Source organism: Rhipicephalus microplus, chromosome 2, assembly GCF_043290135.1.
Source record: "Rhipicephalus microplus isolate Deutch F79 chromosome 2, USDA_Rmic, whole genome shotgun sequence".
Taxonomy (NCBI): Eukaryota; Metazoa; Arthropoda; class Arachnida; order Ixodida; family Ixodidae; genus Rhipicephalus; species Rhipicephalus microplus.
In genome coordinates, this window is record NC_134701.1 from 200,532,285 (window position 1) to 200,545,287 (window position 13,003).

At 46.6% G+C, this 13,003-nt stretch overlaps 1 protein-coding gene across 6 annotated transcripts in view; it reads left to right on the plus strand.

The window, feature by feature from the left end:
• Positions 1–12,684, plus strand: part of LOC119169603 (uncharacterized) — a 103,340-nt gene extending 90,656 nt beyond the window's left edge. For all 6 annotated transcript variants that reach the window (XM_075887250.1, XM_075887252.1, XM_075887251.1 and 3 more), the window contains 3 exons: positions 1,818–1,934; positions 6,370–6,530; positions 12,400–12,684. In XM_075887250.1, the coding sequence (XP_075743365.1) occupies positions 1,818–1,934; positions 6,370–6,504 (252 nt within the window). In that variant the 3' untranslated portion in view covers positions 6,505–6,530; positions 12,400–12,684. The remainder of the gene's footprint in view (positions 1–1,817; positions 1,935–6,369; positions 6,531–12,399) is intronic.
• Positions 12,685–13,003: the final 319 nt, after the last annotated feature.

The following is a 13,003-nucleotide window of genomic DNA, read 5'->3' on the forward strand; positions in this document are numbered from 1 at the left end:
CTTCGCGTGTTTGCAATTTACCAATCACGCGGCCCAGTGCCGCCATTTTGGTCTTGTTTTGCTCGTGAATTCTTGCTTTTTTTTTCGCCACCTGCGGCAGCATCAGCAGCGTGGCCGAAGCGGGAATTGCTCATGATTGGGGGGCTCTCAGAAATTTTGGTCTCCCGCAACTCTGATGCGAAGCCGCGATCGGAAGAAGCACGTGCCTCTCGAGGCACGTGCTTCTTCCAGGTGGGCGATCACTTTTTTTTTATTATTTACCTTAATAAATAGCCCACCTACTGACAGAGCCACTTTTTTGTCTGTAATTTTTGTCAGAAATAATTAAAATTTTATTGATAACAACTCTATGGCAAACACTAAATCCAGTGCTCTGCTAAAAATTTTCAGCAAAGAAATGAAAAAAAAAAAGGGCTCTGTCCTAGTGTGAAGCACCCATGTAGGAATCATCACAGTGAAACTCACGGTGCTAGCACATTTATTGAATTCATCAGAGCCTGACTGAGAAACATATGTGGACTAGCCTGATAAATGGCTGTAACTTGGGACCCAGTGAACCTACAGGCATGAAATTTTGTCGTTATTCAAATGGATTTATTATTAGCCTGCCCTGAAAATTTTATTAGGATATCTCGGCAAAGAAGTTGCCCTTCTACGCCCCGCCGCAGTAGTCTAGTGGCTAAGGTACTCGGCTGCTGACTCGCAGGTCGCAGTATCGAATCCCGGCTGCGGCGGCTGCATTTCCGATGGAGGCGGAAATGTTGTAGGCACGTGTGCTCATATTTGGGTGCATGTTAAAGAACCCCAGGTGGTCGTAATTTCCGAAGCCCTCCACTACAGCGTCTCATAATCATATGGTGGTTTTGGGACGTTAAGCCCCACATATCAATCAATCAAGTTGCCCTTCTACGGTAGCCTCCCCCCTTAAGTGTACCAGTGTTTTTTTCATGTACGATAACATGACAACGAAAATAAGGATTTGTGGTGCCACACAGTTTTTGCGGAAACCACTTGAACCACTCAACGAACACTCAACGGCTGTTGAAAACTGCTGTGTAGCAGCAGAACTCTAATGAGTTGATAGAGCTGTGACATTTCAATGGTCATTGACTCAATGGCCTTTCAAGGCTGCGTGTGTGACACAGGCATAAGCCACACTTATGACTGAAGGGGCAGTTCATGGTCTAGGTCAGGGGTTCTCGGTGGGGTTCGACGGAACCAAAGCGCCCTCAGCAGGGCCTTTCTTGGGGTTTCGCGAGCCACTGATAAATTTTCTCTGATTCTGCACTCGCCCACTAAACTCGCTTAGATGGCAATTTCGAAGTGTGATCGATCAAGGGAACTCCCGTTATTCCCACCCAAGTGTGAATAAGCACATGTCTGTGCTTTCATTTATTTTTTTTTTTTTTGAAGATACAAATGGAAGAAGTTTACGGGGGTTGGAGAAGGGGGTTTCTTGGCGGCACTTGATGTAGCTTATCAGGGTGGGTTCCCTGGCATCAACATGCATGAGAACCCCTGATCTAGATGCTTTAAGATCTTAATCGTTGGTAGACTTGTCGCGATGAATGCTGGCGCACTCATTAGTAGGTGTCATCACGCTCCCATGCATTTCTGTGAAGACATAGCTGTCGCGCTTAGCAATTATACTGATTATAAATTGCTCGGCTTCATCGTTCTTATATTGTTTCTGACACACGTACTGGTATGTTGAATGTGTCCTGCTTATCTTACTTCCAGTTCAAGTGGCCTTACTGTATGTATGTATGTATCTATGGACATCGACAGCAGTGCTCTTATACTTTTTACTCTTTCAGGCTGTGTCATGCCAGATGCGAGGCCTTCGTAAAGAGGATGGCTTTTACTGGTCTGCAGACGTTGCGGCTCAAGTCTCTTCTCTTTCTGGGGGTCCCCATGCCGAGCTTCTCTGTCGGGTAAGAGCTTTTTAAATGACTTTTGCTTCGCGAATGTGAATACAGTGCGCTCTTTGTGCGTGTTCCCTGCTTTTAAGAAGTCGACGGGGGGGATTCGGTTCTGCATGCATGGCCAGCCTGAACGGCGTCTCGAACTATACACTCACAGGTATGCTTGTCCACTCTAACGGTAAGCATGGTTCACCTTGGCTGCGCTGCGCTGAGCACTAGTGCGATGTTGAGCACAAAGGCTATTGAGTCAGAGGGTCAGCTGACTGGGATAGGAAACATCGTCGTGGTCACGTGTGTAGGGAAGTAAAGACAACGTGAAGCTGCCCAAAGATTGCAAAATTGAATGCTAGGACACCCAGCGTAAACGTAAACAAACGCTACCATCGTAGCAGCAGGCTAAACAATGCACCACGTGCGTGTTGTTGTTTTTTTTCTGCATTGTCCGCTTGGAAATACGTGGCTAAGTTGGCCAAAGAGCTGAAATATCGCAGCAGCCCGCCGCGCAGAGAAAAGTTCCATCAAAAGGCAAAAAAAACTGGCAAAATAATAAATAGCAGTGCACTTTATTTCCGCCAAGTTCGGCACACCAACTGGCAGATCACTTCGAAGAAATGTAGTCCTTAATAGACTTTTGCCGACTCTTCCTCACGCGGATGATTGCTTTTTCAGCTGCAGAAGCTATTTCAAGTTCGTTCTCGTCGTTTTCATAAGCACCTAAGAAGCGGTTGCAGCAGGTCTGTCACACCAAGCGCTTGCGCAGGCGTTGGTACGTTCCGTTTGCTAACATTAGGCTCCGGTGTGTCGACACATACGTCACTGTCATCATGCACCCTGTCACCACGTGCACAATTTCCACATCTGACAACTCTTCGGTTGCCACTGCGTCAGCATCGGTACCGACGTACGTGCAGAAAATGTTGCAGTTGGGCACAACGGCGGCATGAAGATGAGCACAGCGTTTAGGTCTGGTCGTCCGCGGCACCCTCACTGGCGACAATGCCAAAGTCTTTGCTGAGAGCCAAGTGCTTGCCGTTACAGCCAACCAGGCAGCTTGCAACATCTCAATCACCATTTACAGGTCAATCGATGGTCTGCTTGCGGTAACCAGACTTCATGATCAAGTTCATGATCACCCCTTGATCGAGGGGTTGCTCGACCGCAGTAGTGTTAGGCGGCAAGAAGCACAGCTCAATGTTTTTAAGCACTACTGTAGTATGGTGGTCCGCGCTGTTATCCAGGGCGAGGCATATCTTGCGGTTGTGCTTGCCCAGCCACTCTTCCCACTTTTGCAACCATTGTACGAAGATCTCTCTTGTCATCCAGGCCTTGCAGCTCACTTGGAGTTTCCGCTTTCCTTTGAAGCATCTTTGTGGTGCATTCTTGCAGATCACGAGGGCCGGCACCTTTTCACACATAGTACCACGGTCACACTGACATTGCTCCGTTTGCCACTTTGGCAAAGGTAAACTTTGTGGGTCAAGGTTTTTTGCTGCAACATCTTATAGAACAGGGCAGTCTCATCTGCGTTGAACAAATCCTTGGTGCTGTATTTTCCGAGCAGCTGCCCAATGTTTTTCTCGATCCACGCCACTGCAGCTTTGTGGTCGACAATAGCGATTCCCCGTTGACGGCACTGCCGACGAAGTTGTGGCACTCCTTGAAGCGCTGCAGCCTGTTGTCACTAGCCACAAAATCATTGTACCCCATGATCCACGTGATGTTCCTTGCCTTCTGCTGCAAAAAGTGCCCTGCTCACAGGAATGCTGCTTGCTCCGATTTGAAATAACCAGTTGAATACCGCCTTCTTGATAGCTTTAAAGGTGGGAACTCGCAGCTTCATTCGGTTGCCTTTGACGCCACGTGCGGTAGCACCGGTAATGGTCTCTCTCTTGCTTAAGATTGTCGACAACGTGCTCAATGATGCTATATGCAGTCTTCGGTCGCTTTTTTCTTCTTGACCCCGGACACAACGGCTTTCAACATTAGACTCCTGCTTGATTGTGATATTTTTGTGCTTACGTTTGCCGTTGCCGTTGCACATCTCGTTTTGTGGCGGAAACTGATAGAGGTTGTTTTGCTCTTCGACAGCGAACGACGGTGAACAAGACCACCGTCTCTGCCGTCCCGGCGCGGAGCTGAAGGGGAGGAGGAGGTTAGATGCGCGGGCGGGTTAACGAGTTGTACAAGAGAGGGGAGGCTGACAGACACACACGCTAGGGCGAGTTGTTGTGCAGGCGAGTCTATTAGTTCCTGAAGAAAGGGGAGGCAGGGAGACTCTCACCCATGCACATTTCGATAGTGTTGGCAGGCGGCTCCCAAAGAGCGCAAGGCGGGAGTTTTGAATTTACGCAGCTGGGATGAGACGTAAATCGTCACTATACCGATGGGTATATATAGTCGCAATGTATAGATCTTGAATGGACGTGTACCGAAATAATCAGCAAATGCTCGTTTCGGACAAAGATTGGTTCGTTATGTCCATTGTGAGGAAATTTTCTCTCGTTAAAACAAAGTGCCGTGCGACCTCTGTGATACACTTCTGCAAGTAGCTTTTTCGGGCTCTAAAAAGTGCCGTGCGACGTCTGTAATACACTTCTGCAAGTAGCTTTTTCGGGCTCTAAAAAGTGCCGTGCAACGTCTGTGATACACTTCTCCAAGTAGCTTTTTCAGGCTCTAAAGAATTGCTGCATGGGTGGTTGTGTACCGTCTAAACCGGACTATAGGTCAAGTGGGAATATAGGTCGACCCTCCAAGTTCAGTATACCAAAAAAGAAACGAGAAAAACAAAACTGCCGAACCACATTTATTTGTGCATCGGGCGCACCGCACCTCGATAGTCTGAGCTCCCCTCAACCACCATCGCAACTGCTCCTATTCGTCCGAGAAAGCACCAGTCTTCTGAAGACGAGAGTTTGTTGCTGGCCGCCTCCCACAGTGCGTCATCCTCCGTGCCATCTAGCGAGTTGCCGATGCAATATTTCTTCAAAGCATTTTCTACCATGAAATCTGGCAAGGAACGCCAGACGGAGAGCACCCAGCACAAACAGTTGCAAGCAGAGGCCTTTGTAAGCGGCCGGTCGATGTCTTTGGGTTGTCGCTGGACATTCACTTTTAGTACTCCAGTGGCACTCGGTCCTTGAACGGCTTGTTCAGCACAACGTCGAGCAGCTGGAGGGTGGACGTCGTACCACCTGGCATCACTGTGAGGTCTGTTTTCCTGTCACCGAGTGCACAGCGTTGGTTAAGTGACCACGAAACGCATCCAACACCAGCATGCTGCGAAGACGCAGCAGTGCACCTGGATGACAGTTCCACACTACTCTTATCCATTTGAGCATAATGGCTTCGTTCATGTTTCTCTTTTTGTTGCCGCGAACGACAACACCGGGCGGGATCACTTCCTTCGGCATTGTTTTGCATTTGAAAATGATGTAGGGCGGAAGCTTTCTACCATCTGCCGTGCATGCCAGCATGACGGTGAAGTGCGAGTGCTCGTTGCCAGTGGACAACAGCTTCACATCCTTGGCGCCGTGTTGCGTGATCGTGGTCGACGAAGGCATGTCGGACCACACGGTGGTCTCATCGGTGTTACCAGTCTGCCCCATAATGCAGTCGTTCTGCTCCCGAAGCCGGTTCACGAAGCGCTGAAAGTTTATAAGCTTGTCTTCGAACTCCTCTGGCATATTTTGACAGATGGATTTGCTCCGCTGGAGAGAAGATCCTTTGCGTGGCATAAATCGACGCACCGAAGAATTTGGCGCATGAAACTCTTCTCTCGTGAGCCCAGCTGCTCGAGCTAGTTCCACGGCTTTCTTGCGAATGGTATCCTTGGTCACTGGTAGCAGCGCGCACGAACTTCCCGCACAAAGTCCGCTAGCTTATCCTCCAGCTGCAAATGAATGGCACTTCGTCCTCGAAACGACATTTTTTGAAGATTGCACATCTGCAGCTTCCCTTTCTGCGCCCGCCAACAGCGCACACTTTTTTCCGATACACCAAAGCGGCGCTGAGCAGCCATATTCCCGTTCGCTTCTGCGAACTCAACATCTTGTTTAAACGCAGCTGAGTACTGCCTCCTCGTACCGCTACTCGTATTCAGTGCATGAAAAAAAAAAAATACCACTAAAAATGCAGCGCAATGTCAAGCAGAGCGAAAATTCGGAACAGATCGGAAGCAAATAACGATCACAAAGAAAACAGACAGAGAAAAAAAAACAGCCTGCGATTGGATTTGGAGGCGAAATATGGCCGCGTCCGACTTCTCAAGCACATGCGCAAGCCACATGATGCCAGACAGCGGCGCACTTTCGGCTGGACACCGCTATATAAGATGAGGGGCAACTTTAGCTTATTATTTTATTGAAGATATCAAGACTTATATTTCGGTTTATATGGTAGTCATGGTGAACTGCCTTGTGTTTATTATGCACTTTTGTGTGTGTAGGTGACCAAACCAGGGACGGACGAGGAGGAGACTGTAGTGGAGCTTTTTAGGAGAAATGAAGAGGGGCAGCTCAGGTCTATCAATAACGATGTCATTGAAACCATGAAGCAAACTCGGTGCCCTGGCTTGCACTAGTCGCGCATCTACCCATCTGCCTCAAGGTGAGCTTTCACTGCTTACGAAAGTTGTTCAGCTTGTATTTAGAAGTGAACTTTGCTGTACACCCAAGCATCTTTGCTTTCTATCCGGATGCTTTTCGCCCCACTTGCTTTCCTTTGTACTCCTTTAGCATTGTATGGCCGACAGGTTTCTTCCTCTTAATCTGCGGAGCATCAAAATAACAATAATGGTACGTTTTGAAATTAGAGAAATTCTGTAATTTGTATTAAGCTGCTCTTTGTTGCATTGAAGTCTTCAACACTGGCTGTGCTCTAAATGCCGCGATGTCGAACGTTGTTGTTAACGGGATTATTGTTGCAGTCTCTATTGGAGTTGGGCATGTGTAAGATCAGCAACCGTTTTTCAATTATCATGTTAAAAATATAGTTTTAGAGTAGAAATAAAAGTTTGTTCATGTATGGGTGCTGGCCAGGACCCTCAAGGGAGGTCAAATTAACCCTTTGAGAGTCTAAGATACACATGTTTGTCATCTCGTTTGTCACATGGCAATAAATTGTTTCGATTTCGCTCAGCAGTATGTGGCAGGCCAGTTCTGCTTATGCTTGCCGAATGTACTTGACAGCATGGTTACAAAAGATTTCAATCATCATCAGAGTTTAACAAAATTGCAGTGCAAGTTCTAATTGATTTGTAGGGTTTAACGTCCCAAAACCACCATATGATTATGAGAGACGCCGTAGTGGAGGGCTCCGGAGATTTAGACCACCTGGGGTTCTTTAACGTGCACCCAAATCTGAGCACACGGAGTGCAAGTTCTAATTAATGAGCAATCGCAGTTGCGGTAGTGGCAGGGACGCTATTTATCTCTGCTCAGCAGCAAAGCTTGGCCGAAGTAAAAAAATTTTTGCTGGCTTTTCAGCCATTTTTGTTGATTTGCTCTAAATAAATTCTTTAATTGTCTCCACAGGAAGGCCTATCTGCTTAAATCAGGCCGCCTATTAGCCACTGGAAGCTATTGCTCCCACACAACTGGACGGTACAAAGTTGATCAGAGAGTTCTGAACTGAGCTGAATAATTGTCCAGTGTATCTGAAAGTCTTTTGTACACAGGTCTGTTATAATGAACGTGGACTAGTTGCGGCTTGTCACTGTACTCGACAGTTGTGTCATAACTTTTTGTATAGAACGGCAGTTTTCGGCTCATCGCAGATATAGAAGCACCGGTATCAACAAGCACAAGAGTTTATGAGCCTTCGACGGACACTTCGTAAACGTAGGCGTAGGACAGGCGAGAACTTAAGGGGGAGGTGGTGATCGAAGAAAACCTCTGTTTGTTGACTTAGAGTAATGAAATTTAGCATGCATACTGAAGAGTGTCTCAAATAGCTACAGTGGAATCCTGATTTTACAACTTTCTCGGGACTGCGCAAAATCGCTGTAAAATGCGGGCGTCATAAAATACAAACATGAAAATTTACGCCCACAAAAAAAAAAAAAACATTCAGAATGCAGATTAGCGAGAAACTACCAACGCAAACTACCAACAAACACTACAAGGCAACAAAGTGAAAAAAATACTGCCGCGCAGGTACTAGTTATGATTCATTGAAACAAGCCTTGAGTGGGCCACAGTCCGCTGGTGCGATTCCCAACAGCCGTAGCGAAACATGGAACACACTTTAAAAAGTTTCATAACCTTCTTCTGCACTTTCTTTGAGTCCACCCGCAAAAGCTTAGCTTTGCCTCAAGCTTAAAAATGTCCGAAAGCACATCCTCCGTGGCGTCGCGTGTACAAACGTAGCTCCTGATGGCATCTGTGTGCCGTAGCATATCGGCAAATGACATAGAGACAGCAGAATCTGCGGTTTGGCGTTGTCCTCGTTTGACGTGGCAGTAGCGTCGTCATCGAAAAGTTCTATGACTGCTTCCTCCAGCGACAGTTCACCGCAAGTGTCAACGTTGTCGTCAGCCTCCACAAATTCAAGCCAGGTTCAAATGCTCGAAGTCGTCTTCGTCAATGGCGCTTGAATCCTCGTCCATCAAGGATGTGGAGTCATCAGCAGTAGAGGCAGTCTCTTGCACGAAGCCACAATGCTTAAATGAGAGTGCATTTGTGGTTTGCGACATCACGCTCCACGAAGTGGCGATCATGTGCATAGCGTCAAGCACTGAAATCTTTTCCTCCTTGCTGCACTTCATTGGCGCTAGCAGACGCTTCACAAGCAGCTTTCTGTCCCTGCTTCACGCACTTGATGATTCTGGCATCCAGCAGCTCCAGACAGCTTGTGCGGTTTGGCGGTAGAAACACCATCTTGATGTTCCGCAGGCAGGTCATGTTGGGTGGGTGGCATGGTGCGTTATCCACAAAGAGAATAATTTTTCTCGCCTTTGCACCCATTTTCTTGTCTAACTGCTGTAGAAACTTGGTGAATATAGCGGATGTCATCCACGCCTTTTTGTTGAAGTCGTACCTGCAAGGCAGCATCCGCAAATACCTGAAACACCGTGGCTTGCCATATTTTTCTATTACGAGCACCGGCAGCTTTTCAGAACTGTTTCAGGTCTGCTCGTGTTGCATGTGGTAAAATATGCCACTTTCATCCGTGTTAAAAACGTCGCAAGGCTTGTATTTCATAATCAAGTCGGGCAGTGACCCTTTCCAATCCCGCACTGTGGAAACATCACTGGAGGAGCTTTCTCCACAGGAGCGGCTGAAGACAATATTATTGCGCTTTTTAAAGCGATCCAGCCACCCGTTTGATGCCTTGAAATCATTGATGCCCAGGCGCAATGCCACAAGGTCAGACTTCTCTCTGAGGATGGCACCGTCAATATTGATGGCAGAGCTCCGTGCTTACTTTCTCCAAATTTTCGTGTTTGCCTTCTCTCGCATCCTTCCACTTCAGTCCGAACTTGCTTGCATTCTGAAGAACCAAAGACTTGTTAGCCAAAATAGCCTTCAATGAAGACTCCTCTATCTTTATCTCCTGGGCAATACTTGCTTTTGTGGCTCCATGCGGATTCTCGGCTTTGATGATTTCCAGCGTTTCGCCTAGCGAAAAAGTTGTGCGCTTTCGCGACATCTCGCATAGCCATGCGCTACAATCGCAGACAACACGCGCACTCCAAGAAAAAAGAGTGAAAAGAGGGCCACGGCACCCTAGCTGACTCTCCTGAGATATTTAACTAACCCCTTTTGAAAGGTAAAAGCAGAAAAAAAGCGCATTTCAGAAGCTTGTCATTGCTTCTGAAGGAAGGCGGGCGCCGTGGATCGCCCTCGGCGCGGGTGGGCCGGTGCCGCTTGTTTCCCCCGTCTCTGCTTCCTCTCAGAGTGCATTGCAAAGTCTGATGGTTCTGTGTTCAAGAAAGCGCGCATTTTCGATAGTGGGTACGCCATATTGTACGCGGAGGTGACGTGCTCGAGAAGACTCTCATGGAGCTGCGACCACAGGTTGTGCATGCACGACTGCGAGTTCAGACCATTATGCGCATGGTTGTACAAGCTCCCGTAACGGGAGTGATGCATTTATTTATCAAGGGTGATTGTTGATAGCAGATGGTTGCTCAACTGCTGAAGGTACGTGATATCATTTTGAGATGTGCTTTCGTGTAAGTCCTAATAGTGCAGCATTGCATCACATTACATTACATCATAATAACGCCCCCCCCCCCCCCCTCAACTAAGATACTACATCGGTTAGCCTTCTTAAGACAAAATCGTTCGGACGCCTTTGTGCGACGAAGGCGGCAGAGAATGGTCGTTCAAAAGTGTGAAAAAAATGAGGAAAACCAGAACCGCGCCCCTTTACACCGCTTTCACAGCCGTTAAGAGGGTGAAAGGAAGACGAACAGCAGCTGAAAGTCTGCCCCGCCGCGGTGGTTCAAATCCCGGCTGCGGCGGCTGCATTTCCGATGGAGGCGGAAATGTTGTAGGCCCGTGTGCTCAGATTTGGGTGCACGTTAAAGAACCCCAGGTGGTCGAAATTTCCGGAGCCCTCCACTACGGCGTCTCTCATAATCATATGGTGGTTTTGGGACGTTAAACCCCACAAATCAATCAATCATCAAGCAGCTGAAAGTCTGCGTGCAAAGGGTTGCTCCTGCTGGTGCGGCAAAAGACACCCACGACACTTCTTTTACGTTCGTCATTTGGTCCACTCGCTTCGCGTGGATCGCCGTGAAACGCGGGTTCGGCATAAAATGGCGTCGTATAATTGAGGTTTTAATGCATTGTGTCTAAGGGCTTTTCACATTTATAACAACATTAACAATAACAAAACACATTTATAACAATAAAGCAGTTAAGCTTTTGTTACATAATCATTTTCAACAAGAATAGTAATATCATTCAGGGGGAGTGATCGAACAGGACCAGGGTGAGGAATTCTATAATTCTATTGTTCAGGGAAAGAAACTCTACTTGAATGTATCTGTACATGCAAAATAGGTAGCAAATTGAGCTCGTGGAAGTTGCGAGTAGAGGAAGGCTGGGCAAATAACAAAAATGCTGTGTTTGAAATGCGGTATGAATGGTTATGTTGTGCAAAAATTTTAATGATTCTACGTCACGATGTACCGAAAGATGATAGGTGGGCCGCAGAGCTTCTATAACCTTGCTGGGAAGGTTGTACTTATGGGGAGGTAGTGATCTTCCTTTTCCTTCTGCTTCTGCTGAACGGTGCCTGCACCAGCTGAGTGCACCAGGAGGATACAGCAGATGATGGGGCGTGGCATCAGTGGATGAAATGTGGAGTGTTGCCATCGCCACCTTTTGCATATCTTGCACTGGTGCACCGGTGACAGGCCTGAACTACATCAGCTTAATGGAAGTTCGGTCTATTTCAATGCGCCAGCATAACAACGTGAACATAACTGGGTCACAAGTCTCAGTTTTAAAGCTTCTTCTTAACAATTCTGGGTTTTTGCCATTTTTTTTTAAAGTATACTAATGTATAGTTTAGTATACTGAAAGTATAATAAAGTTATAATAAAGCTCCGCTTCTCAACACTCAGCGATTTCGTGGTGTTTCTAAGAGTAGGAAATTTCATTCGGCTCCATAGTAGCTCCATACGAGTCCAATTAATACGGAAGGCACAATACGGAAGGCAATAACATTAACACTTGGAGGAATTTCCCGCTACGCAAATACGATATAAGCGCTCCATGTTGTGTCAAAACTGTTCGGCTTCGAAGGTTTAAACGGACACTGACTTACAGCTGATCTGCTGCCTTTGTCGCTCTCACAGTCGCAGGCTTGTGCACGCATAAGGGCGTGACACAGCTGTTTTCACCATACAAAATTGCTTTCACTTCATAATACGAGCGGAACTTGCACTTCACTAGACAACAAATTGCAACACGCACAGCTCAGTTGCGCACGAAGGCATTCTACTCTGGTCCCTAGAAAATTATATGCAAACTAGTGGTCCGTCGACATTATGTGATAGGGATGACACTGTATCTAAGTATTACACGATGGGAGGCTGCCTGCAATGCAGTTTTGGTTTCATTTTCACGCTCTGGAAATTTTGAGACTATATTAATAGGTAGAAATAGGTGCTATGGATTCGATTTCTTTTTTTTTTTAAGGTTGAAAATAAACATTCGCTCGCACCTCCTGCGATGAAGTAATGCTGCCATTACCTGCCACTGGCAAGAATAATTCAATCTACCTTTCTTGCAGAGACACAAGGTCGTACTGTGTGCTTATTCAGGCAGTCAGTACGCGTTTTTTGGGCAAGGCTGAGTGTCAGTGCCTATAATCTTAAATTTTTGTTATTATACGACACCCTAATTACACGACCATTTTGCCTGGTATGCTGAAAGTTGTATAATCGGGGTTTCACTACATTGTACTTTTCTCCCTGGGAACTGTTTTCTGCTAATGCATCTCTTCTTTTACTTGCAAGTCGGATGAATGTCAAGCCAGTGCACCAACGTGATTCTCAGCTGCCCTGGATTGAAGAAGGCTCATGCACTGTGACTTTTTTGTTGTTGTTACATAAAAATAGGTTGCTCTATTTATTATTGTTTGTTTGTTAGCAGAGCATGTCAGACTCTTCACTCTAGATCAGAAGGTGCTGCCTCAGTCTAACTCGGAGCTTGCCCTTTGTTGTCAGTTGGTCAGCCACAATGTCATGTCACAATGTGTCAGGCTCACCACAAAGACTAAAAGTCTTTGTGGTGAGCCTGTGGCCTTGCTCCTGTTGGCTTCAGTATTGTTTGTCTGTGAGTGAATCTTTTAATATAAGGCTGCAGCTATGGAGTTTTTTTTATTGCTTCCATAGTCACCTTGTCATAGTGATTGCATTGCTGTTCTAGCTTAGTTTCATTTTTTTCTACCTGCACTTTTGTAGTAATGCACTGACTTCTACCTGCACTTTTGTAGTAATGCACTGACACATTCCAATTTGCTAACGTTTTGTGATCTTTGTCCTTGCCACATTTGTTAGGGTTATCATTGTTGTCCACTTAAGTGTTGTAGATAACTTCCTGCCCCGTTTTTATTGCCCT